The sequence below is a fragment of the Siphateles boraxobius genome, unplaced genomic scaffold, assembly GCF_051911475.1.
Source record: "Siphateles boraxobius isolate OS27281-9 unplaced genomic scaffold, OSU_SipBor_1 32, whole genome shotgun sequence".
NCBI lineage: Eukaryota > Metazoa > Chordata > Actinopteri > Cypriniformes > Leuciscidae > Siphateles > Siphateles boraxobius.
Genome location: NW_027508942.1, coordinates 2,230,147 through 2,255,011, shown reverse-complemented (window position 1 = coordinate 2,255,011; position 24,865 = coordinate 2,230,147). Strand labels below are relative to the sequence as shown.

General features: G+C 37.5%; 3 protein-coding genes across 6 annotated transcripts in view; 1 reads left to right on the top strand and 2 right to left on the bottom strand.

The window, feature by feature from the left end:
* Nucleotides 1–2,222: 2,222 nt before the first annotated feature.
* On the top strand, nucleotides 2,223–11,083 carry nucb2b (nucleobindin 2b). 3 transcript variants are annotated; one of them, XM_077194503.1, is made up of 13 exons: nucleotides 2,223–2,395; nucleotides 3,655–3,780; nucleotides 4,123–4,230; nucleotides 4,332–4,464; nucleotides 4,725–4,828; nucleotides 6,056–6,241; nucleotides 7,598–7,688; nucleotides 7,768–7,826; nucleotides 7,934–8,026; nucleotides 8,121–8,210; nucleotides 8,678–8,848; nucleotides 10,238–10,298; nucleotides 10,407–11,083. In XM_077194503.1, the coding sequence occupies exons 2-13, from the start codon at nucleotides 3,655–3,657 to the stop codon at nucleotides 10,487–10,489; spliced, it is 1,305 nt and encodes a 434-aa protein (XP_077050618.1). In that variant the 5' UTR covers nucleotides 2,223–2,395; the 3' UTR covers nucleotides 10,490–11,083. The 3 variants fall into 3 exon arrangements, with proteins under 3 accessions (XP_077050618.1, XP_077050619.1, XP_077050617.1); XM_077194504.1 differs by having other exon boundaries at nucleotides 2,226–2,395; nucleotides 10,247–10,298; nucleotides 10,407–10,526; XM_077194502.1 differs by having other exon boundaries at nucleotides 2,226–2,395; nucleotides 10,247–10,489.
* Nucleotides 9,791–21,840, bottom strand: LOC143700826 (uncharacterized). Its single transcript, XM_077194506.1, has 7 exons — nucleotides 21,633–21,840; nucleotides 21,406–21,530; nucleotides 21,242–21,308; nucleotides 15,786–15,939; nucleotides 14,540–14,685; nucleotides 14,309–14,419; nucleotides 9,791–11,333 (listed from the first exon to the last, which is right to left on the bottom strand). The coding sequence occupies exons 1-7, from the start codon at nucleotides 21,783–21,785 to the stop codon at nucleotides 11,157–11,159; spliced, it is 933 nt and encodes a 310-aa protein (XP_077050621.1). The 5' UTR covers nucleotides 21,786–21,840; the 3' UTR covers nucleotides 9,791–11,156.
* Nucleotides 21,841–24,564: 2,724 nt separating this feature from the next.
* The window catches only part of nat10 (N-acetyltransferase 10), a 35,330-nt gene continuing 35,029 nt past the window's right edge, over nucleotides 24,565–24,865 (bottom strand). The window contains exons 28-29 of one of the 2 annotated variants that reach the window (XM_077194499.1): nucleotides 24,780–24,860; nucleotides 24,565–24,687 (exon numbers count right to left, since the gene is read on the bottom strand). In XM_077194499.1, the coding sequence (XP_077050614.1) occupies nucleotides 24,660–24,687; nucleotides 24,780–24,860 (109 nt within the window). In that variant the 3' untranslated portion in view covers nucleotides 24,565–24,659. Of the gene's footprint in view, nucleotides 24,688–24,770; nucleotides 24,861–24,865 lie in introns of those variants that run through there. The other variant, XM_077194501.1, reaches the window with a different exon arrangement.

Genomic DNA, 24,865 nt, shown 5'->3' with positions numbered 1-24,865 from the left:
ATAAAATATATTCAATTAGAAATATGTAAAACATTATTTTATTTTTTACTAGTGGTCTCAGACTTTATATTGCAGTAACCTATTTATTTTATTCATACATTTCCAAACACAGGAACAGCCAGTTTAATTATATTGCTCAATGTCTTTGTTGTTTTGAAGATTACATCGAAAAAAACACCAGATGGCTCTATTGACTACATCTTTAGATAAGTTTCTTTAAACAGCAGCTGTTTTCAAAAGGTTATGAGAACAACATATGCTCAGGAAGGTAGGAACAAATAAGGATGATATGCCTTATGCCTAGATGATGCCATTTTGCAGTAGGCCTATTACAGAAGCAGTAAATTAACTTTCTGACTTCACTAAATCCATATATAATATAATTGGGCGATCTAACTCTGCACTTAATAAAGCTAATTTGATAATTTTAATCGAAACATTTATCCGGAGATGGCATCAAACACATGACCCCCAAAAAAGTATTACCTTAAATGCATTTTTGTTTTTTTAAATACTTAAGCATCTTCCCAACTAGCATGGTCTTATTCTTTATACAGTAACTGTTAAACTGACCAGCTGACTGGTTATAAAACGAGGTTTAAGAACAAATGGCAAAAAAAAAAAATCAGCACGCCCAAACAGAACAGAAGTGCAAGTAAAAAAACAACAATGATAAAACAGCAAACAGCAACCAATGGCGCGCAAAAAAACAAGAGTGCAGCAAAGCAAAAGCACACTTCAACAACCTGACAGTTACAGCAATCCTTATAGTGGAAAGTTGTCGTACAATAAAACATCCAACACAATTTAGCAGTGGTATGATCACAGATACAAAGACATCAATTCATTTGTTCACATATTAAAATAGGAACTAAATCTTGTATGTGTCTATGTTCAGCACTGTTACATGAACATGACTCAAAACAAGCAATGTTTAAGAAAGGCCTGGATATTCTATTGGTAGACTTTAAGTGCCATCTAATGGCTAGATATAGACATTGCAAAGAGATAGAGAAAATGTTTCTGCTGAAATGTTTAAAAGCCAAAAATGTGTAGTCGATCTTGTAAAGACATGATGAACAGCTAACCCTACCACAATTATATCTACTAAGGATACAACAGCAATCTATATCTAATCTATTTTTTTTTTCAAAATGTAATCATGAATGTTACATACACAAAAATAAGTTTTCATTCCCTACTTTAAATGCCTAAATTTCAAGGCATGTGCATTACAGGCTTGTTTGACCCTTAATGGTTTTTGGAACACAGACGTTTAACAGACAAAGACGAAAGACAAGGGGGGGGTTGTTGCATCAATTCATCATCTTTATCTAAAAGTAATATCTCACTTGATACAGAAACAGACTGTAAAATGAAAACCAAAGTTTAAATAAATATATTACATTGTTCTATTTGAGCCCTATGAGGCCAATTAATTTCTGAGGTACATTCAGAATTGTTCTTACCCATTTCATTGACCCAGTTGCATTTCTCAGAAGCAGAAGTCATCATAGTTCGGTAAACTTCTATAATGGCGAATGAGACTACATTAAATATATTTTTCGTGTTCCCATTTGCTCAAATAGCACAAGAAAAACTCCACTACAGTGTTGTCACAACTTTCAAAAAGATAAAAAAAAATAGAGATTGATAATGTCAGTCAGAAGAAGAAAGAAGTTAAGTGTCACTCCCACAGCATCCTCACAGATAGATGTTGTTGTTTTATTTTTTATTATTATTATTTTATGCAATGTTAATATAATAGAAAGTATAGTATTATAAGTGTACATACATTTAAAAAAAAATGTAATTTTTTTTACAGGATGATGCTGACAGTTAAAACCAGTCATCACAGTCTGTAAAAAAGTCAATTGTTTAGGCTAACCAAACAGTGATTATATATATATATATATATATATATATATATATATATATGTTTCAGTTTTTTTAACATCTGGAATTTAACGTCAGAACCCACCTTACAAACACAACCAAGATAACAGTTGAGTGATGGTTGTGTCGTCTTGCCAAAAGAAGCGTGAATGACACTCAGCTGTTTCAATTCGGAGCTGTGTGCTGTGGACAAGTGAACGCCACGTACCTCTTATAACAAGCGTACTTGCCAAGTTACCATGGAAAGCTTTGACAGACAGATAACATGCCCAATGACAGACCAACGCTTAAAAATCAAAGGCGGAAGAGCCACGGTTCCTCCAATCACCAGAGCGAGGGGCGTGGCTATATCGTTACCATTAAGGAACTGTGTTTAGCACATATCAGGTAAAACAAGTTGCAAATGATCTGTCAGAGCGATTATCTGTAAGGCTTGATCGAGACGAAGACAGCTACATCGAGAGAGTGTTTAAATACTACTCTCAGGGGATCTTTTAGGGTAGGTGCTCACCTGTTGCCTCTTACAATATCAGCTGCCGTATTCTATGTTACCCGTATGTTACAGCTGATGCAGACACGTATGGTGGGGTAATATATTTTTGTGTTCAAAGAAAAAAAAATGTCGCGCCATTTAGTACCTATTGATTACCGAGATGATTTCCGTCTGAACACATAATTTGGGTTTATTTGTTCGTAATTATTGAAATCGATGTCTTGCCTGTTACAGAGAATGACAGGGTTTATCTAACACGTGCTGTGACGTCACGCTTTGGTTGTAGTTAAGCTCCCTTTAAAAACAAAAAAGATAATGACGTAAATGTTTTGTTTTAGTTTGTATTAATAACAAGTTTGTATTTAGTTTGCATCACTTTACTAATGATGGTGATTGGCAGTTAGTGATGACACCTGCTGCTAGGGAAAGTTCACTGAAAATTCTGTCATCTTTTACTCAGCCTCAAGTTGTTCCAAACCTGTATACGTTTTTTTCTTCTGCTGAACATAAGAAGATATTTTAAGAAAATATGGGTAACCAAACAATAGATGGGTAAAAATACTGGCATGGTGTCTATCAACTGTTTGGTTACCAGTATTTAGTTTTTAAAATTGTGTGTGGGTGGGTGTGTGTGTCTACAGGAGAAGAAAGAATTTCATGCAAGTTTGGAACAACTTGAAAGCAAGTAAATTAAATGATAACAGAATTTTCGTTATTTTACTTATATGTAAACAGCATAAATATGAACCTGGACCACAGAACCAGTCACATGGGTAATTTTTTTGAAATTGAGATGTATACACATCTAAAAGCTGAATAAATAAGCTTTCCATTGATGTATAGTTTGTTAGATTATTTTCAAACTAATCTGGAATCTGAGGGTGCAAAAAAAAATCAAAACATTGAGAAAATTGCCTTTAAAGTTCGCCATTTATGTTCGCGATTGTGCAGCATTCACTCACAAAAATAAATGTTTTATATATTCATGGTAGAAAATTTACAAAATATCTTCATGGAACATGATCTTTACTTAATATCCAAATTATTTTTGGCATAATAGAAAAATCGATCATTTTGATCCATACAATGTCTATTGTTGGCTATTGCCACAAATATACTTCCGTGAGTAATGTAGTCATATATAGCCTATATATATATATATATATATATATATATATATATATATATATATATATATATGCACTTATTCAGTCTACAAAGTGATCAATATCAAAAATGACCCGTGACGTTCATGTGTTTCACAGATGTGGGGACCGTCACACTGCTGCTTGATACTGTGTCTGTGGGCTTGTTTGGATGCACTGCCAGTTGCTGTGGATAAAACCAAAGTGAGTCCTCCAGTAGAGGAACTGGAGCCCCCGAAAAGTGAAGTAAGTAATATGATTCAATTTAAAGAAAGTTTTTAACTTTATACTAGTATACAAGTGTTTATACTAATGTGAGACATGCTGGTCTATTGTTTGAATGGGTGTGATGCTTTTTGCTGACATACAGTTTGAAAACTTCAGAAAGGTTTTGTAATACATACACGCTGTATTATATACAGTATAATGCACTGCTTACAATAAGGAGAAAGGGGTGTTTGACCTACACAGACTGGCTTTATTGCTCAGTCCTTTTGCAAACGTTCATTATCCTGTGGGTTTAAAAAGATTTAGGTTTACTGGTCTCCTTTTTACTTTAATGTGTACATCTAATTTAAATTCATGTAGGACACTGGATTGCACTATGATCGATATCTCAGAGAGGTTATTGACTTCCTGGAAAAGGACCCGCATTTCAAAGAGAAACTTCATAACACAGACATGGAAGACATCAAGGTATTGCAGCACTTTATTTTCCAATTTTACTTTGCAGAGGTTAAATCAGGTTGTCTAAACACCGTGTTGCTTACCTCTCACTCCCTATTTGGTGAAAACAGCAAGGGAAGCTGGCTAAAGAGTTGGACTTTGTCAGCCATCACGTGAGAACTAAACTTGATGAGCTAAAGAGGCAAGAAGTGAACAGACTGCGCACACTAATCAAAGTCAAACAAGACATGAATGGAGAAAAAGGTAGCATAGGAATCTCTTTACAAGCACAACTGTTTTAGTTATTGTCCTGTAGCATATCGTGAAATATCCTCCACCACCTCTTTTCTTTATTTAAGGTCGGCAGGCTCGGAGAGCACAGATATGGGAAGATACAGAATGTTTTATCTGAAAGTGTCATTCGTCAAACTCTCCATATAACGGAGTACTTTATAGACCAGTAACTCTAGCCTGCTGCAAAGACAAGAAACATGAAAAATGAGATGCTTTCCATTTCCCTCAAGGTACGGCAGTGGACCACCAAGCCCTTCTGAAACAGTTTGAGCATCTGAATCACATGAATCCACACACATTCGAGGTGGAAGACTTGGATCGCCTCATTCAATCGGTAGGGTCTAAATCAGACCTCCTGTTGCTTTCATTCTATATTCACTAATAAATGTCACACATTTGTGCTCAGGGCATAAAATTACATTTTTGGCTGGTAAAAAATTTCTGGCCATAAATATTTATTACTAGATTATATATTTAAAGATCAAATAAAATTTGTTTTTTTTCCCCCATGACAAAGATTTTATTGAATTCGCTGTTTCTCCTTCCATATTTTTGACAAAAAAATGACAGGTAATTTATCACAACCAGCACCATACAAGAGAAGCCAATCTCTATCTCTCAGTGAAACTGCACCTGTCACAAAAACCTCAATATAGTTCCTGTAGCTCAAACAGTACAGCATGATGCTAGCAACACCAAGGTTATGGGCTTCAATCCCATGGGATGCATGAACTGTGCAACACACACAAACACACCTCCCCTCAATCACTTGTTACACTTGCTCTGGATGAATAATGTTGGCGTTACAGGGTTTAAATTTCGGCGAGATTGTGCTTAATGCGCATAATTTTACTAATTTCTGCAGATTTTGTTCTCGCACACACAGTGTGCGCACATTAAGCCGCATCTCAGTACTAAATTGAGTTCTTTTTCGCAGCATTGCGCTTAAACAGTCAAATATACATAAAATGCCTGTCTTGGCAAGTTTTCACGTAAAAACAATCAGTTTTGTTTTAAGTGAATGTAAACAGTTGAGAAAGAAATGCATGTATAACAGTATAATGGATCCATGTGTCAGGTCTTAAAGTGACAGAAGCCTAATATATCTGCTGCCAAATTATGAGATATCAAAAATATCTTTATGGTAGTTTTTCCCCATTGTATCGATGTCAAAATTGTGGCCGGTGAAAATGCTGAGTGGCTAGTAACTTTGGAAAACCACTAGCCACAGTGTCTGGAGAGCAAAAGAGTTAATATCAAGCCCTGTACAAATGCAATGCAAGTTGCTTTAGAAATGTAAATGTAATGTAAATTTTGGTGTCTTTATGTGTGCAAGATTAATTTCTGATAATAGATAAAAAGGAAAAAGTTGTAAAGAAGACTTCTAACAATACTCTTACAGGTGCTAATAAAGTTACTAATCAAGTAGCAAGTTTTATTTGCCAAGTGCAATTTAAGATTACTTGTCAATTTTGGGCGGAGATCTACACAGTGAGTTGTTGGTCTTCACATCACACACACATTTTCCTTTCTACTAGTTTCCTTTTTTTTTTTTGTCAAGGCCACTAATGACCTGGAAAACTTTGACAAGGAACGACACGAAGAGTTCAAGAAGTACGAGATGATGAAGGAACACGATCGGAGGGAACATCTTAAGACGCTGGATGAGGAAGCGCGCAAAAAAGAGGAGGAACACTACGAAGAGATGAAGAAGAAACATGCAGACCATCCCAAAATCAATCACCCTGTAAGCAAAAGACACACTTCTTGGACTACTGTTATAATCAAATAAGCCAGTTTGTGATATTGCTTAATTCTATTATAATTTTTTTATTCTATTATAAATAGAAGCATTTTCATGAGTGGTCAATTTTTGGAACCCTTTCTATGTTTGGTGATTTTTAAAGTCACTTAAGGATCTATTTTTGTAGGCCAAAACCTGGAAATGAGTTCATATTTTAGCAATCCCAGTTCCAACTTCAGGAAGTCAATGGATTTTTTGAATGGTTTTTTGGTTAAATGCTTGAAATAAAGTCTGTGGTGAACACAAGCTCGAGATATTTTTACGTTTTGTTCTACAATATAAAATACATCAGTAATATCCACTTTTACTTGTGGTGAACTTTGAAATTGGTCGTGAAGCAACCGTTATCCTTGGCTATTCACAATGGTAAAATGAATGATTTTAATGAATGTAATGCATTCACGAATATATCCACACAAAACAAATGATCCTCAATACTATTAAAATAAAAACATAGTATATTTTTTAGAGCTAATCATGTAGCTGTATGGTAATTCTAGCTTCGCGCTCATAGTTTGGATTAGAATACATCACATACGGTCTAGCCGCAGAAGTTCAGAATCAGATATTTCAACGCATCTGAAGCTCAAATCGGATCCGAAATTTCCGCTACGCATTTGATCGTAACTCCACGCAGCTCCCGTACTACTTTCCATTGGAAATGAATGACTTCCGGTCCAACGGCTGTCGTTTCTCGTGTGCAGTGGAAAGGCGGCTTTTGTGATGATGACGTTGAAGTCGTGTAGTTTGTTTATAGCCCACGATTAGCTTTTGACTTCTGCCGATTGCATTTATGCTTCAAAATTAATAAGTTGTTCATTTGTGAAGATTATCACAGACCAGACAGATGTTTGTCACAGACCATATTTCCTGCAATAATCTAAAAGCCAATGGAAAACATTCTATTGGGTTTTGGTCAAGGGAACCAGGGTTGGCCTACAAAAATGCATCATCCCTGTGCCTCTCTATTATGAAAAAAATTTAATCAAAATGTGATGTATGCAAGACTTCTCCAATCATTTCATCCACATAAACCCCTCCCTTCTTACAAACGACTGCAAGTTCGCGTTCAGATCTGTCTCCGTCCAATGGAAAACCAATTCATTGACCTGCCCTACTTTTTTCTTTTCGATAATCCGTTTCACTTCGTCAGAATATGAATGGTAAAGATCTGTCACTATTTCCGTTACACTGCATTTTTAAATGTTGGATTATTAAAGGTTTTGAGTAAATTACATTTGAATCATAAAATCTAACATTAAAATATGTCATTGTTGAGGATTTGGTCTATATAAATAGGGTAGTCAGGACCAGTTGAAAGAGGTCTGGCAGGAATCCGATGGGTTGGATCCCAGTGAGTTTGACCCAAAGACGTTCTTCAACCTGCATGGTGAGATCATTGAGCTTCTCCGTTCTGAACACAGAAGATGATGTCACTGCACGACTCTGACATCTGTTTGCTCTCACAGACACTAATGGAGATGGCTACTTCGATGAGCAAGAGCTCGAGGCGCTGTTTACCAAAGAGGTTCCACTTAATAACCTTTCCGTTCAGGGCTAACACAATAGTGCATCTTTGAGAATGACGTGGCTTTATGGGATGCTAAATCTGATGTTTGTCTCCACAATGTTCAGTTAGAGAAGATCTATGATCCCGCACGTGAAGAGGATGACATGCAGGAAATGGAGGAGGACAGACTTCGTATGAGAGAGCATGTGATGAATGAGGTGGGAGCATCATAGCAGGGGATTGAATGTGCTAATGATATTATTTCAAAGATGTTTCACTTGTAATTATTTATTATGTATTGTCTGTCCATAGATTGACACTAACAGAGACAGGCTTGTTTCACTAAATGAATTTATCGCTGCAACAGATAAGAAAGAATTTCAAGAGCCAGGTGGATGGGAGGTAATTTAACATTGTACACACAAAAGTCAACATGTAATTAAAATCAACCCTGTTTGTGAACTGTTTCGTGATATCTACTGTTTGAAAGTTTGGGGTCTTTTTTTGTTTTTTTAAAGAAATTTATACTTTTATTCAACAAGGACACACATTTATTAAAGACATTTATAATGTTACAGATGAAATAAATGTTCTTTTGAACTTTCTATTCATTAAAGAATGCTGAAATTGTTTCCACAATTTTAAGCAGCACAGCTGTTTTCAATATTGATAATTAAAAATTTTCATATTAGCAAATTAGAATTTTATCTGAAGGATTGTGACTGAAGAAATAAGAATACACTATAATAGAAAAGTTATTTCAAATTATAATATCACAATTTTACAGTAGATTTGACTTTAGACCAAATAAACGCAGCCTCAGTTGAACATACAACGTAAAAAATGTCCTTTGTCTGCTTCCTCTCGAGACTCTGGAGCAGAATCCAGTCTACACGGAAGAAGAGTTGAGAGAGTTTGAGGAGCATCTCGCTCGAGAGGAGCACGACCTTAACCTGAAGACAAATGACCTGCTGAAACAGCGGGAGGAGCTGGAGAGACAACAGGACCAGCTTAATGCTAATAAAATGGAACTACAGCAGGTAGAAGAGCGACTCCAACTCGCACCCAGACACTGAGTGAGAGATACACGGGTTCCCACAGTCCTCGAAAATCTCGAAATATGAGGGAATTTCAAAAGTGTGATTTCCTGGCCTGGACATGTCATGAGGGGCTTTTGTCCCGGGAAGTTAATAGAACTACACAATTATTTAAAAATGGTGGATGCCGGTGTTTCGGCTGGCATGCGTTCGTCCAATCAGTGTACACTTACGCCACTGGTAGTTTCTATTGTGCTGGGTTAGATCTAGAAGATAATTTAGTCCCTTCAAAAGGCGTTCCTAGAACTAAAACCTTTCCCAGTTCCTGCGGTGCGAACACCCCATAAAGCGGGTACTTTGGCCCACGGTTATAGCAACTATGAAAATGTTCCGCCCGTGTGAAAGCCCCTATGAAAAATACATTAAACGTTCACGGATATTTCTTTGTTCAATGCTGCGTATATTAGTTATTTTCAGTCCTGATCATTTGAATACAATCTCTATTTAAATCCTTTTCCAGTCATCAAAAATTACTGGAAAAGTCATGGAAATGAATCCGTCAGACACCGTTTTAAAATAAAAACAGAAAACTTTTTATGCATTTTAACGCAAACTTTTGAAAACTGGTTTCAAACTACACGTTTTTGAAAACTATACTGTTTTCGACTCCATGTAAACTACAAAAACTTGAATTTATAAAAACAGTGATGTCATGTGCATGCGTATTACGTTCAGGCTATAGTCACGTAATGTTTCTTTACAAAGTGACATCGCCAACTACTGGCCTGACAGCAGAATACAGCGTTTTCAGTCGTTTTAGCGGATCCGTGTGAACGGGATCATTTTGGCAATGTTGTTGCTATCCGACATGAGTAAATTTCACAAAACCTGTCAAGAACATGTCTGGATCATATTTTACCCCAAAATAAAAAGACAAATACGAGATTTTATTTAGCTTAAAGTAGATAGAGTTTATTTTAAGAGCCATTATGATTTTTGAACCTCCACCCATTTAAAGAAACTTCAGGTTTAAAAAAGAATTTTACTTTAGTGTATATGATATATTTATAATTGTTTCCAATATCATTCAAAAGTTTTGACTACATTTTTAAATATCAAAAAAAATTCACAATAATACTACGTTTTCTCAAATAAATGCAGCCTTGATGAGCAAAAGAATCTTCTTTCAAAAGCATAAATCTTACCGACCCCAAAGATTTGATTGAGTGATAAAACATTTTGTTGCATTGCATTTACCGGATGCTGACATTCTTGTCATTATATACTATTCCCTTTTTTAAAACATAATGGAAATGTGTTCAAGCTAGTACCACCTCACCGCAAAAAACTTTCTAACATTGTATTGATTATTCGCCTATTCGTTTCCTTTAGGCGGTTCAGCACATGGAGCGGTTGAAAATACAGAAAACAGAGACTCCAGTGCAGGCCAAAGGTCGGTGCAGTTCTTTTACATTTTTGGGGTCAAAGTCCTATGCCCTGTCACAAGGAACAAAATGTAGATTTTCTATCATAATTTTTCTTTGTTTTTTGGCAAATGCAGTACCTTCTGCTGTGGAGATCCTGCCTGGTGACGCTCGGCCTATGTCACAAGGTCACCAGCAAGACCTGCCTGCACATTTTTAGCAGCTCAAGCTCGTCTCTGTGTCTGTATGGTGTATGTAATGTAAAATATTTCCATTCTCACATTTAAAAGAACCATTTACTGTCTGTTAGCAAATACATTGGCATTCCTTATTATCAAACACAAAACAATATTCACCAAACTTTAGTTATTGTATCCCAATGTTATCAGACAATTACACTTTTGTCTACAGTTTGTGAGGACAGGGATTGTACTTGAAACGTGTGTTTAGAGATGTTAACTGTTTTAATTTTCCTAGTAAATTTCATGTCTGATTTGCACAAAGATAATTCTCTCTTCATATCTAGTCATATTAAAATGTCTAGTTTTTGCTTTAGCTAGTCTTTTTGCTTTAGCTTCAGTTGAAAGTCAATCCTAGATGTACAAAGTTTCTTAAAATTGATTAATTACTACTGCAACACCAGTGATTTAAAAAATAAAATCACGACCGACAATTTTGTTTACAGAAATCCAATTAATCATAAAATGATGCATTCATGAGGCAATTTTGGCTTTTTTGAGTTTCTTTTGTGAGTAAAAAGTGAATGTGCTGTACATTTCTTTAAAATATAATTAAATTATCTCAGCTCCACAAATTATGTGCTTTGATGATTATTACCACTTTGTTTTTGATTTACAATTGTAAACTTCCACTTAAACTAGAGCCTGTTATTTGACATGATTATCATTAAACCTTGATAAAAGGTAATCAAATGAATTAACAGGAGGATATTTATCGGATCCATCGCAGCATGAAATGATGGCCTCATCATCAGGCTGTACAAAGAAAGCCAAAGACTGGCGTGTGCTGGAGTCTCCTGCAGGGGGCAGCAAAACCCTGTGAGCCTGAACGGTTCATAATAGAAAAGAGTTAAACAAGCATTTGCCAGTGCAGAGTGCATTAGTGCATGACCACTTTTTCAGCTGAGTTGGTTCCGGAATATTTTTTTTCCAATAGGGAAAAATCTTCATTAAAGCGTTTTAAGCCATGAACCAAACCACCTTCCTTCTGCAGAAGATATTTTGAACACATTACGGTAAATATCCTCTTCATTTTTTACTATACTTTATCTTGTGGCTTATTGTCAAGGGGTCAGTTGCCCATCAATTATGTTGGATACATTTATTATAGTTTGCAATATTTTATGATTTTATTTCAAATAAATATTAAAGAAAATATAATTTGTTGGGCCAGACATGGCCTGCCTGCCATTGAAATTATGAATTAAATTGAGGGAGACCGACTCGATTCCTTTATTCATGGTGCTTCATGGGCAGTGTTGTGCAAGTTACTTCCAAACTGTAATACATTATATATTACTTGTTACTGGTATTTAAAAGTAATTCATTACCTTACAATATTACTGTCTCAGAATTGTAATGCGTTACATTACTCCTGTATTACTTTTGAGTTACTTTCACCAAAATAACTATACAGAAGTAGAACTTAACATTCTAAAATGATTAGGGCTGTAACTATATGCGATATGAAACCGAAATCGCGACACTCAGATCCACGAACCTGCAGAATGGCGACACACCCCTTCCAACTCCCAGCGTTATCCATACCGGCAGATCCAATGCTACCACATCTTTAAATTAGCCTACTATTAGCCTAGTATTATTTTAAGTTAACTTAACATTATAAAATATGTAGACCTACACCACAAAGCTAGTTGAGGATAAATTATTTAAAATTTGGGAATCCAGCGTTATGGACATGACATTTGCAGACTTGCAGTCAAAACTTATATATAAATTCTCAGAAAATGCATTAATACCAAAATATTGAAACGTCTGTTTATCCATAGGCTCCTCCCAGAAAGGAGTCCAGACATTAGAAAAATATCAGTCTACACATGCGTTTTATATTTAATATTAGGGAAATCGACAGTCATGTGTGACAAAAAAAAAATCTTTAACTTTTAGGAGGCAACGATTTTTTTTGTTGTAATTCTGTAAATTACACTGCGCAAATCTAATGAAGAAGGGTTGGCTCTCCACAGAACATAAAATATTCATTTTAATTTATTTTTCGTGTTCGCATTTATGAGGAAAAAATGTTAGAGACGTGACAGTTCTCCGTTACGGACGCGACCGCTCTGAAGCGACACTAAAAGACTGCTTTAAAACTTTCACAGACACTTACACAGAAGACACGAAGCCTTTCTTTAAAGTGAATTTCGTTTTGTATTAATTGTACGGACCTGAAAAATATATCTATATTGAAATGTCTACTTGTAAACAGAACAATTCAAAACGAAAGAAAACAGACTGCTCTCTGCTTATGAAATGAAATGTGCATTTCTCTCTGGTGCATTCACTACTGCGAAGATCGCGAGTCAGCATCGTCAACTTCATCTTGACTTTATTAATAAACAATCAACATGTCTCCTTGCTATATTTGACATATGCATAATCATTGCTTTTGCCGGTTCTTTGTGACAGCTTTTAGGTGCTTTATCGGCAGCGCCGCCGCCCTTACATGAACGCGTCACCATCGCATCAAAAACATGATTGCGTGATGAAAACATGAAAAATACCACATAAACATAGCCTAACTGTTTAGAAAGAAAACACAGAACGAATAGCCTAATGCGCATGCGTCCATCTCGCGAATGTAGTCTTCTTCATGCCATCTTTACCATTAGCCGCTTTTCCTCTGGCCAGCGCGAGCACAGAGGCCGAAATCATATCTCACGGCACTCCTGTAAAAAATAAATCGCTAAACAAATATATCAGACGCTGCCATTTAGTCTTTAATTACAGACTTGGACACCACACGCGGCTATTGACTGACCACGAACAGGTAATTTAGCCTACTTGCATCTTTCATTCGTTAATGTCTGGCGGTCTTGCTGTTTTTTTTTTTTTGTTGTTTTTTTTTACAATTAAAACTAAAAGTCTTTTGTAACGCAAGCCTTACCGAACATGTACCGAGTAAAATATTACTGAAAATTGATTAGTAATGCCTTACACTACTGCGTTACAGCAAAACGTAATATGTTACTGTAATGCATTACTTTTGTAACGCGTTACTCCCAACACTGTTCATGGGAGATAACATTATCTTCTGCAGAGCTCTATTTGTGTCATTTTCTCTACAGCATCATGGGTAATGTAGTTTTCCACCAAGAATTCCACTGTTAAACAGTTATTTTAGAAATAAGAAATTAAGTGAATAAGGTAAAGATTGCTTTAACAAAAGCATATACAATCAATTAATAGCTCATGACAGGTCTGTCTTTAAAGGTAAGCAATATTTTTTATAAACATTTTGTTATAATGGTTAAAACTTTTCACATCCTGAGAGCAACCATTTTTATTTAAACATGTACATATATCTTCTTTGGAAGTCTCAGGACTAGAGCTGTGCGATATAGCTAAAAAATATATCACGATATAATGTTTCATATCGATAATTATTGAAACTTTTTTAAAGACAACGTTTGAATTTAAACCACTGTTTTTATTTATTTATCCACATTATGAAGGCAAACAACTAATTAGTTTTAACAGTCAAAAATAAGATGTAAACAATAATATATTCTTTGTCTTATATTAAGATAAAAAGTATATTTATTAAAAGAAAAATTCTTTTTAAATAAGTGTGAGTTGTCCTACATCTTGAAACTTTTAGTTTTATAAATGAGGGTAGTAATCTTTGAAGGATGAACAAATAATGTTTTGGTCATCACATTAAAAATAACAAATATCGTCAAAAATCAATTTCCCTATTGAGAAAATGGGGAGTTTTTACTTCTGGAACCCGGCTGTTTCACTCTATTAAATGAAATGCCATATAAAGTAAAGAAACTTACCGCAGACACGTACACATCACTGGTCCACCTTTGCATCAGGTCTGCTATGTTAATCAGAACTGTTCCAGGAATGCTTGGGGCCGGAACATATTCACGAGCCCGGTTCTGAACCTGGAGGAAACACAGTGACATGCAGAGCCAAACACACGGTCACATGCATCCGTAATGATAGACGACAACATTAAACATGGTCAAACTTATTTTTTTCTTTTGTCCTATATTGGTATTCACCTGCAGTCCACTCTCTGGGCTTTGGAAGAGCAGAGTGATGCTCCCATAATCCGAGTGTTCACCACAGCGCAGCTGCTTTTCCTTCACACATGTGCTGTTCACCGGAGGGTAGTACAGAGGCCGAAGTGTGGTTGCATTCGCATCACCTTAAAACAAACCACAGATTTCCATAACACGAGAGTAGATGTTAAAACTTCATGCTGATATGTACTCGGCTTTCCCCAAGATAAGCACCAACTAAGACATAGCTTTACAGTAACCTATGCTTCTACATCCATTTACGCTTCTTTCCATATGGTGATGTAAATCTCCTTCTGTCTAGTGTTAACACGCGTCACACACAACGGCTGCAACCACAGTGCGGTCCCCCCATGACAACCGTCTGGATTGAGCTGAGTAGGGGACATCTCTAGGGTCTTCAAATGGGCACCTTCCGTCCTCAGTGTTTCGTCGACTAGCCCACGACACCTCAAGAGGGCTCGACAGTGACTCTGGCGTCCCAGAGTCACCCCCCTCCGTCCCCCACTCAACTCAGCCCAGCTTACTGACCTCTACATCCCTCTTGCTGCTGAGACCTAACCACAATCTCTCCGCAACCCAACCATACGCGCCTACCCGTTTGACTAAGGCTGTCGAGCCCCACTGGTGCGTTAATATGCAGTTTCAGTGGCAACGGTTCCGTATGGCATACCACCTACCACAAAAACACAATATCTGCCCAACCACCCGTCATTCACGCAATATACACAGGAACGTAATGACTGTAAATACTATACAACCTATACAAATAAACCAACAGACTCTTCAAGTTTTCAAGAAACCGTAGCATGGCGGCCTGTACACAGCCAGCTAGAATCTTTTCGTCTCAACCACAGCCAGTTGCTGCTCCTTTCTGCTGCTTCAGATAAGTTCTTTACTGTGCGACGCAACTCTTGGCCACTGAATCCGACGTCTCTGAGGAACCGGGTTGTAGAGTGTGCCACAAAACCTCGACAACCCACTTCCACTGGATAAACCTGGACTCTCCATCCTCGCTGTTCTGCTTCAGTGGCCAGGTGAGCATACCGCAGTTTCTTCCTCTCATATGCCTCATCTACCGCATCCTCCCATGGCACTGTTAACTCTATCAGTTGAACAATGCGTGCTGATCCAGACCACAAAACAATATCTGGTCGTAGGTTAGAATAAAGGTGTTTATGAGCCATTGACTCACTGGGAGGAAGTAGTGGTGCATACTTGTACTTACTTCCAATATGCTTATGTGCGTTGAGGAAGACTTCTGGTTCCAGATCCAACCCAAGAGCCATCAGTCGAAGCACTCGGAGAGAGAGATCCTTACAGCGCAGGAAAAATGATACATGGACATCTCGAAAATCATCTACTCCTTCTGAAGGCCATTTCTGAACACATGGAGAATGGAGCATTATAAAGTTTACAAATCACGAATATTAGGAATATATTTTCTTAATGTTAAATATATGTGTCCCTCCAATTTCATTGTTTTTTTACCATCATGTTGTCCCTTAGGGGTATGGTATTAGTGAATGGTAGTAAAGCGACGCTGTAGGTCACATGACAATGACAAGATGGCGAATGTAGAACGTTCAGATTACATCTATCTATCTATAAATTACAGGAACGTGTGTTTGTGTGTGTGAGTGTTATTCGCATATCTCTCGAACCGTTAGTCCGATGTATTTCAAACTTGACAGGTGTCTTGCTACGGGCACGAGTAAGTGCAGTGCCAAGTTTGACGTTGTTTGGATTAGAGATGCAAAAGATATCAGTAAAAGAAGCACACATTGGCTTTTGCCGCAGTGTTGCCAACTATTTTCAAAGGAAAGTAGCTAAAGCCTTCCCAAGGCCTAAGGGGGGAAGGGGGAGGGGCTTAGGGAAGGGGGCCTAAAACCAAAGATATACATAATAAAGGCTAGATGTCTGACAGCGGAGTTTCTATCATCATCATCGGCGGCCATCTTGTCACAGGCAAGCTTTCTGGCGGGCTCTGTGGTACCTGATGTAAGATCTGTGATCTGAACGAACACAAATACTCTTATCTCGCTGAAATCTTGACGGATTTACAAACGGTTTGGTTTCTTACAAACATTATTAACATGGCTATAATTCTAGATGCTTGAACATGTTGAAATTGCAGCTTTTCTTTTCGAAAAACGACTTAATCGTGCAGCATAGGTGTGTATCACGGCTACTTGCGCAAGTTATCAAGGCTGAGACCACAATCGAGCTGTTCAATTATAAGCCATAGGTTTCATTGACACCAACAACGATTTTATGACAACTAATCTTTTGTCTAAATTACAATCTTTGTGGATGTGGTTGTAGTTATTAGCTGGCTAATAACAAGAAGCTGGCAGCATTTCTTTATGTACACTGCCGTTCAAAAGTTTGGGATCAGAAAGACTTTTAATGTTTTTAAAAGAAGTCACTTATGCTCACCAATGCTGTATTAATTTAATTAAAAATACAGCCAAAAACAGTAATATTGTGAAATATGATTACAATTTAAAATAACTGTTTTCGATTTTAATATATTTTAAAATATAATTTATTCCTGTGATCAAAGCTGAATTTTTAGCATTATTACTCCAGTCTTCAGTGTCACATGATCCTTCAGAAATCATTCTAATACGAAGATTTGATTTATGATTTATGATAATCATTTATGATTATTATCAATGTTGAAAACAGTTGTGTACCATTTTTTAGGATTCTTTGATGAACAGAAAGAAACAACAGCATTTATTTGAAATAGAATATTTTGTAACATTATAAATGTCTTCACTTTATGTCTTTATTATAAATGGCCCAACCCTGAAGAAGTTAAAATATATATATATCATGTTGCCATTCTGTACACTGAGTTTTAGTAGCCAATATATTGATTTAACAGAAATACCTTGTGCGTGTGTATATTCATTGCACCTATCTGTTCTGTTCAATGTTATTTTCATATGGAAGTTCATGGTTATAATTATTCATAAGTATGCAGTGTCATACTACATCTCTGATGTTTATAACAAACCAAACCGTTTGAAAATCGGTAGAAAATTTTGCAAATTATGGTTATTTAAAAAGTACATGCACCATTAAAACACAATGTTACGAGTGAGCGTGGCCGCCAGGTGCGGAGGTCGGCCCTTTCTTTTACTGTCTATGGGTCGGCCCATATAGACAGTAAAAGAAATGGACACAGGCGACCCCATTGATTCCAATAATATCTGTCTGCAGAGCCGCAGAGCCACAGTTTTACCCCAGCAGTTTCACCCCCAGCAGTTTTACCCCGCGAATGCGTAGTTTCACCACAACAGTTTTACCAGCACATACGCAGTGTCACCACAACAGCTGCACCCGCGCATGCGCTGTCACATTGTTCTGTCCTAAAACGATCTAATGGTTATTGTTACCAATTATTTTTGCTTATTAGTTATTTTTTGCTCCTACTGTTGCTCGCAGGCCTTCAGGGTCCATTACTGAAATAAATCAATGGTTGTGTCATGAATAGTTTAATCTTTTATGTTTTTCCTCCAAAAGCTAACAGCCTGGTATAATATATACACACTTTTTGTTCAATGTAGGGTTGCCAATGCCAACCGTTCCGTATAATACGGAATCGTCCCGTATTTGACACATAAAAGTCTTGTTCCGTATTGAACTGATACGGAACGGACTTTGTTCCGTATTTTTGAGAATCAATTCAGTGCAAATCCATGACAGACACATAGCTTCTTATAGCTATATGTCAGACAGACTATGCACGAAGACATTAGTAGGCTATGATAAGAAGAAAAAAAAACCTACGGTGCGGTATGTACGAATTTCTCCCCCTGTTTGTCTATAATCAGCCGCGTAGCGTTTTTAACATCTTGGAACATTATCAGAGGGGTTAATGTGTAAACTTGAACACAGATGAAACAAATGACTTGAACACAAACTATTTACAATAATTTCAAATAAAACTGCTGTAGTGAAACTGCGCAAGCGTGGGTAAAACTGCTGGGGTGAAACTGCTGGGGTGAAACTGTGGCTCTGCGGCTCTGCAGTCAGACCCTTCTCATTGATTTCCATGATTGATTTCAACGGAGAAGACTGAAGCCCGATTATTGCACTTCCTTCCTGATGGCTAAGTGACTGCGCAGGCTCAAACTGAGCTTGACGACAGTCTGACAGTTGTAAATCTTCTAGTAGCTATGCCAAGACAAATCTGAATAACCTAATTCCTCAAAAACGTTGTTGAAATATTTTGTCCCGTTGCTTTTATGGACTCTCTCTATGGGCTTCTCCCTTGACTTTATGCCTCTATGTCCCCCCCATTGCCTCATAGACAGTAAAAGATTGTCTGCGAGCTTCTCCTCCTGCCTATACGGTAATGTCTCTATTGTGTGACAGAAAGTCACGTAGTTATGACGCAATCGTTAGCCTATTTTTTACAAAAACGGCTTCTACGGGGCCATAACGTAGGTTACAAAGTAATGGAGCCTTTTATACATTGCCATGTTTCTTTAGAAATAAATAATGGACAAATGAAGTCTTTGGACTCCTCAGATGTAAAGTTATTCGCTGTCAAAGTGACGCCAAAATGAATGGGAGTCAATGGAATGCTAACAGCAGGTGAAGTTCTGCTACAATGGCGGCTCCCGTGAAGCTTCAGTTTCCGGCTGATGGATTACTCCCTTGGGTCGGCCTCCATTGGCCAGCAGCGAGGAGTACTTGGGGTTTTGACGACAGTGTTGTCAAATATCTATTCCGAAGCTGTAGGGGGACCTATATAGAAACATGCAAGCAAAAAGCAAGAATACAGCGAAGAAATTGCCGAAACTGCATAGCGCCGCTTTAAATAAGTGCCTCCAGTAGTGTTGCCACCCGTCCCGGTTTTTCCGGGATTGTTCTTCTTTTTAACAACCTGTCCCGGGAAATTTATACACTCTCTCGGGACACTGAATGTCCCGGTTTTCAAAAAGGCTATGTGAATATGTCCCGGTTTTCAAAAGGCTACTATGGTCGAGTGACAGGTCTCCCCCTGCCACGCAAAGATTACCCCTAACTACTGCCCGGTTTTCGAAAGTCTACGTGAATATGTATGTTCAAACAGCGCGCACGGCAGATAGGTAGCCTAGAGTGCGAGACCTTGCGTGTGTGTGCTAGTGAGCCTCATGAATCGCATGTAAGCAGATATGTCCCGGTTTTTAGCAGACAAAGGTGGTAACCCTAGCCTCCAGACAGTGGCGCAAAAAGTGGGTATGCGCTACATGTGGCGCATAGGGGCGCCGCATCATGGGGGCGCCAAAGCGATGGTTAAAAAAAAAAAAAGTTATATACATTTATATAAAAGTTATACAAGTTAAATATAAAAAAAGTTATATAAATTTTAGAGGACTAACAGGCTAGAGTAGGCGCCGGCGCCCTCATAATATTCCATCATAGAATTTATTTTGACATAGAAGGGTATCGCGAGCGGGCGGGGTGCGCGCGTGAGCGCTGAGTGAGCAGCACAGGAGTGCGTTATCGTTGAAACTCGAAAAAGATGAATGAAGCAAAAAAGCGGTCGGGGGCTAAAAATAGAAAAAGAAGGAGGTTAAAGGAGATAGCATGTCAAGGGATGCGACAGCAGCTAAATAAGTGGATGGTGAAATGCAACAGGTATGTGATGTTTGTGCTTGGAGGAGGCTTGCAAATATTCATGTTAACAGACTAATGTTTGCTAACTCTGGGAATGTAGCAGCCAGCCAGAGCTAGCTAGTTTAGAATATGCAAAGCCGAGGTTGCTGAGCTGAAAACTAAAAAATATAATGTAGCAAGTAGCATGTACAATAAATGACAAGAATCTGAAAAAAAACTAATGCACTATCTCTGGTTTACCATGGAACCATGCATAGATTTGCTACCAAGCTTGGAGGCTTGCAAATATTAATGTTAACAGCAAGTGTTTGCTAACTTAATGCAAAATAATATTGCTGATATCTACATTTAGATTTTGGTTAAACCTTATGGTACCAATCCCATGCATGACATATCTCAATTTTATTAAAGTAAAATAACAACTGGAAAATATAAGGTAGCATGCACAATAAATGACTAGAAGCTGGAAAACATGACTTATGCAATAAGGCTGGTTTATCATAGAAACAAATAGATTTTGTTTTAACATTCATGTATGTTCATGTTAGCTGTGCTATCAGACATACAAGCTATAGTTACATCTGCTGGGTGACATAGAAGCTGTATTTAGGGTCACATCTCTCTCTCTCTCTCTCTCTCTCTTTAAAGATCTGTGCTATATAATATGTATGATCAAGTGGCAAAAAGCAACGAGGCTTTTGTTGACCACTTGGACAAAATCTGTTTCTGTCTCTTTTTTTTTTTTTTGTTCACTGACATAATTTATTTCATCATTGTTGTCATTGTCACAAGTACAGGGATTTGCAAAGAAAAAAAGAACATTTTCTGGGATAAGGAAGATTTGATGGATGATCATTTTGATACAAATGACAGCTACACACAATATGATTATTATTATTTTATATATATATAAAAGAGAGTATGTGATTTCGGACACCAACCACTTTTGACTCGAAAAATTTATAATTATAACCCATAGATGTGTAGGCCTACTATCAACGTCATGCTATTGTTACATATTTGAGAGACAGAAAGTAGAAGAGATAAGAAGAAATTGGTATTTACGTTATCCGCGCTCAAAGACGTTAAATTAAACGCCTCCTTCAGATCACCGGGACGGCGGGGATTCAGACTGTGAAATGACAGGATTGAGAACCATTAAAATGTTTGTCCATCATTCGTGAGTTTTACAGTAGGCCTAATGATTCTGAATGTTGAGACTGACGTACATTTCATTTTCTACCGAAATCCAGCCATGAAACTCATTACATGAGAAACTTCCCCTGCTGAAAGGCTTCTTCATGTCTTCTGGCAAACAGAAGAACTTCTTTGAAACATGCATGACTTTATCCACCTAAAACAGTGAACAGAGAAATAATAGAGAAATAATCCGCTACAAACAAAATAGAACTTCTCTTAAGTAACAATGTAATTATTTTTTTTTAAAATCACAAACCTCTTCCTGATTTATGCCCGTGTTTTTCAGATAAACAAATCCCACCTCGGTAAAGGCCTTTCTCAGTTCTTTACTTAACTTTTCCAAGTCAGCAGCCGATACATTGGCAATTCCCAGTTCGTATACTCTGAAATCCAAGACAGGTATCTCCATTCTTTCCCTTGAGAGACAACAAAACTTAAATTAAAATTCTTTCTAAAGTCCGGAAGAAATGTGGTAAAGATCTTCGCTTCTTTGATCAATGCAGCGCAGTCCGTTATTGAACAGTTGTTGAGCAATGCAGGGAAATAAGATCCACCAATGAATGACGAAACATCGGTGTAAAAGATCATTGAATATCAGCCTATTCTCAACGTGCTACTGTTTTGCATCGATTGTATTGCTTGAACTGTGTAGTATGCAGTACAATGCACGTAAATATAAAGGGTCCCAACCCCTGGTCAGGGCCTGACTCCACCTGGAAAAGTTGGCGGAGACAGAGGGGGCGGGGTTGGGGGGCGTGCACGTTTCAATAGCGTGTTCACAAATGCAGATAATGAGTTGCCATGAGAACGACTGACATCTTTCCATACATATTCAATAAACAGAGAATATTTATTTTCGTTTTGAAATAGATAATTTAATAGAATATACTTAAATGTTTATAAAGATATATTGCCTATGCCTGTGTGATTAATATTCGCTGAGTTTTGTTTAAGTTTAGAGACGTGCTCCGGAAAAAAAAGTTCCCGGAGAGGCAGAAAGCATCCAGCAAAAATGTTTTAAAGGTGCAATGTGTAAAAATTTTGAGTATCTATCAACAGAAATGCAATATGACATCCATAACTATGTTTTCAGTGGTGTATAAAGAACTTAATAAACCGTAATGTTTTTATTACCTTAGAATGAGACATTTATATCTACATAACCGCGGGCACCCCCTTCTATGAAGGTCAACATATTGTGACGTCATGTTTCTACCGTAGCCGATAGCAAACAAACAGCGGTACAGAGCGCGTTTCGTCACTATCTTGACAGAGAAGCCACAGAAAGCTAGAAGCTAGCCATAAACACCATGAGTAGTGACTTTTCCCTTGTCAGTGGTGTAAAATATGTAGTTGGATTGTTTAATGTAACTTAGTTCTTCTCCCCCGCTGTGTTATGGCTTTGCTATGTGGGGAAAAATGTGCTGGTTATGTTCGTGAGACAGCGGATTAGTACTCTTCTCATTGACCGTAAAACAGTAACGTTACAGGAGTCACCAACCCGTCGATCGCGGTCGACAAGTCGATCTTGGAAGCAAGACGATCGCGAAGAGTTTTCAAAATCAGAGAAAAAAAGCCTATTGTGTGTAGTAAATGGTGTCTAGGGGATGCGGAGTTGCGCGCGCTGTTACAATCATGCCTTTTTTGCCGCACGCACCTTTGGGCTCAGGCGGATACGTCGAGTTTAAACAAGGCTTCACGTTTTCACCAGCTCAGCCACAGTAACAGCTCATATTTAGCCAGCTAAACTTTTACTACCCTGTTAGAAAAAATATATATTTGCATAGTTTCATGTGGTTCTTCTCCCTCGCTGTATTATGGGTTTGCTATGTGGGGGGAAATGTGCTGGTTAAGTTTGTGAGACAATCAGCTGATTACTATTATTATATTATATAAGACCCTTGATTCTCACCTGACTATGGCTTTGTAAACTTTATCCATGATGTGGTTTATAATGGACTGTGGTACAGAAACAGTGACAATGTTACACACTCTTGGCTTACTCTGGCTATTCTCTGCTGTCTCAGACGACGATATGTTTGTCCCATTTTAGCCACCATAGCTTCTTCGAAAGGGAGGGGTGAACAGTGGGCTGAGCCATTAGTGCAACTCGCAGCCGAACCGCTAGATGTTGCTAAAAATCACACACTGCACCTTTAAGGGTAAATAAAATCCTGGTCAGAGCCTGACTCCACCCACTGGCAATATTTGAAAAATGCTGGAAAAGTGAACAGAGCCCAGCAGAGGGGGGGTGTGCACCTGAGACGCATCTCTCTGTAGGCAAGGGCGTGGTTAGCTAGCACCCTTTGACGTCAGAGGGTACCACAACTTCCAATAGGAAAATTCAACTGCAGTAGCCACCGTTCAACCTGAAGTGGGCAGCACTCAGACGTTTTTACACCATATATTGTAGAATTAAAACACTTTAAACCCAAATGTCAAAAAATGTACTCGAATCAATGAACAGCATTTATGAAGCTCCATTCTTACAGATCATTAACTAAAAAAAGTTGTTTTAGTGTTTAGTTACCATTTAACTTAAGGAACATAAATTGTAATTAAAAATATATGCTCACTCACATCAAGATGCCGCTGCAGTGGTGGAGTCCATGCAAGAGGAGCAGCGTTTGGAAGGGAGCTGTTTGGAGAAGCACATTTAATAATAATAATAATCTAAATAACTATATAAATGCTATCTAGATGCAAATATACGCTATCCTGATCAATTCAAACTACTGACTCGCTACAGTGGTTTTGACAGAACCAGATGTTTTGATTTTATTTATGTTTTTAAGCACATTTTATGTTCTTTGTATTTTTTCCTGTTGATGTTCTGTCTCAAATCTTATATTTTTACTCACTAAATTTAGCAAACAATGGAATCTTAATGATTTTGAATGCAGGCTATGCACAATAAAAATATTTATTTTACAGATGGCAAATTTAAATTTATAGTGTCAGGCTGAAATCAACTTTAAAGGAAAATAAGAGGTCTAAACCATGGAAATACTCATATCTGAAAGAAGGTAACAAGAAAAAACACCAATGTACAACTTTATTTTATGGGAAAAAAAGATAAAACAAATCCTTCCTGATTGTAAAATCCTTTATCCAAACATATTTATCTCATTTGGACTCACAACTCGAATAAATTTATTGGCCAGTAATACTTGAAGGACGACGAGCACAAATACATTTCTTTCATGTTTTCTTTCCAAATGAGCCCTTTTTGTCCTTATTTTTCTTCATCTTCCTTCCATGCCTTGCCATTGTTCTTTCTGGTTCAAGCCTTCCAGTTTTCTTTTTTGTCACTGAGGGGGAAAAAACAGAAAGATAAAGTTCCAAGCAGTTCATGATCTCAGACGAAATCTCTTTAACCCAAGCTCCATATATCTTTTCTTACCTTTTTATGCTCACAATAGCTGTATTTTCAGCTTTTTTCAACACTTGGTCCCATTCCTCGTCATCTCCTCGGATCATGTACCTTCG